The 2,500-nt window shown below is 37.4% G+C and overlaps 1 protein-coding gene across 2 annotated transcripts in view; it reads left to right on the forward strand.

The window, feature by feature from the left end:
- The first annotated feature begins 345 nt into the window (after nt 1-345).
- The window catches only part of LOC123506923, a 9,366-nt gene continuing 7,211 nt past the window's right edge, over nt 346-2,500 (forward strand). Inside the window, exons 1-2 of one of the 2 annotated variants that reach the window (XM_045259346.1) lie at nt 346-450; nt 813-976. In XM_045259346.1, the coding sequence (XP_045115281.1) occupies nt 914-976 (63 nt within the window). In that variant the 5' untranslated portion in view covers nt 346-450; nt 813-913. The remainder of the gene's footprint in view (nt 451-812; nt 977-2,500) is intronic. The other variant, XM_045259345.1, reaches the window with a different exon arrangement.

Consider the following 2,500-nt stretch of genomic DNA (forward strand, 5'->3'; position numbering starts at 1 on the left):
TTTCTATGACATCATTATTGCTTCCAAGAAACGTAAACAGTATGGTCTCTATTCGAGTTATTTACAGCCTTCACGCGTGCCTGAGGGAGAAAGCTCTGCACAAAACCTCTCTAACAGTGCCATATAAACCACCTGACGGCAAGGGTAACACATAAGTTTGAATAGTGAATACTACATACTAGTTCTTTAAGATCCAGAATATTAAAGAATCCTTACTTCAGTCGATAAGATTCTAAAGATCAAAGTGGCAACACTCGTTATTAGTCAGCTTTTGACGGAATAACAAAATATTACTCCCCAGCACCTCACGCCCCCTCAACACAAGTGTCTAGGGAGTTTAAATACTGCCACCTGATGTAAGTAAACTCAGTATATTGAGTCACCTCTCAGAACACTTGTCTTGACTCCACCTGCACGTCGCGCTTTGCTGCCTGAACGTTCTCTCCTAAGGTGAGCTGCTGCCGCTGGTTACGTGAATATTTCACTGAACAGTTGTGGTGATAGGAAGGTTAAATTTTATGCTTATAAGAAATCACGTAGTTGTAATGACTTATAGCAATGATTTCATAGCAATGATTTCAAACATAAATTTTATACCTGTGTACCTTATAACCACCATTTATTTAAAAGTCGCACGTTTACCATTTGGGAATAATCAAAGTGAATGGTCTTCATTAGTGACACGTGTGCTTGAATGGATGTGTGATTGTATTCATGTCTTCTTTTGAATATCAGACACACGTTAGGATCGATAATAAATTTTTCGTCCTTTAATTAACAATAAAAAAAAAAAACATCTGTGTATTATCAAGCAGGTAGGCGGGATAACATACGGCAGGTGAATACTGGTATAAGAGACCGTGAGGATATCGGTAAGCACCAGTACCAGCAACGCTCTCCACGCACCGCCACCATGAAGGTCCTGGCTACAGTCTCCGTAGCAGCTTGCATCCTGAGCCTCGCCTACAGTCACATGATAAGTGAAGACCCCATTGCCAGTAAGTCAACAACGCCTGCTGCTTTTTGTTTTCTTTTGCGTGTCCCTCAAGTCAAGGAAATGTTAATATTACTGTAATTCAATATTAAATCTGTGGTCAGTAAACATCTATCTAAACATCTACGAGTCTGCCGCAGTTGTGTTTCAGTCCCTTCCTCTACGACTCCCATTCTTTGCAATCCTACCGTAATTCAATCCCTGTCTCCCTATCTTCCTATTCCTTAATCGGTTCTTCTTAATCACTTCTTGGTTTTCTCTTCTTTCTGCTATATTACTGAGCCACTTCATTTTTATCTTGTCAGTTCTATAATGCATTTTTCCTGATGTGAATATAAAGAGATGAGATTGAATTCACTAACGTCTCCCATGCTATACTTCTGACCCTCCAACTTTCGCCGCGATTTATAATTTCTCTACTGACAGTTTCCATGACATTAATTTCTTTGCTTGGCCTTTCTTACTTTCCTCAGTAGGCCTAAAAAAATTACTACATAAATATCCAGAGACACGGGCATTATAGCATCTTCAAGTTTCCCTTCTTCATTAACTTTGCGTGCATGGCTTTTGTTTATATATATATATATATATATATATATATATATATATATATATATATATATATATATATATATATATATATATATATATATATACTATATTGCACTGGTTGCTGCTGCCTGATAGCTTGGTATGGATCATTGCAGCTAGCAATGCAGAGGCCATTGCTGGAAGGTAAACAACTAGTAAAAAGGGAACTTATAATACTTCAAAATTAAAGCGAGTACAGAGGCGAAGAGCGAAGACCGACCGTTTGACTAACACAGGGACAATCGGTCTCTACTCTTCGCCTCTCTACTCCGGCCTCTGTACTCGCTGTATTTTTTAAGTATCATTAGAAGTACTCTTTTGGTGGTTGTTTGCCTCATAGCTACCTACATTGCTGGCTGCAGTGATTCATACCAAAATATAAGGCAGCAGAGATCAATACAATTTCTTCATCAACGAGATATATATATATATATATATATATATATATATATATATATATATATATATATATATATATATATATATATAGAGAGAGAGAGAGAGAGAGAGAGAGAGAGAGAGAGAGAGAGAGAGAGAGAGAGAGAGAGAGAGAGAGAGAGAGAGAGAGAGAGAGAGAGAGAGAGAGAGAGAGAGAGAGAGAGAGAGAGAGAGATATATATATATATATATATATATATATATATATATATATATATATATATATATATATATATAAATTTTGATCAATTTTCACTGTTGCTTATAGAGGTACATGAAGGAAAATACAAAGGAATTAACATGTCCAAACAAACACTGCAGGCAAGCTCAAGCGCCACTCCATCTATTGCAAGAGCAAATATTTGTACTGAGAGAGAGAGAGAGAGAGAGAGAGAGAGAGAGAGAGAGAGAGAGAGAGAGAGAGAGAGAGAGAGAGAGAGAGAGAGAGAGAGAGAGAGAGAGAGAGAGAGAGAGAGA

The sequence above is a fragment of the Portunus trituberculatus genome, chromosome 21 (assembly GCF_017591435.1).
Source record: "Portunus trituberculatus isolate SZX2019 chromosome 21, ASM1759143v1, whole genome shotgun sequence".
Classification (NCBI taxonomy): domain Eukaryota; kingdom Metazoa; phylum Arthropoda; class Malacostraca; order Decapoda; family Portunidae; genus Portunus; species Portunus trituberculatus.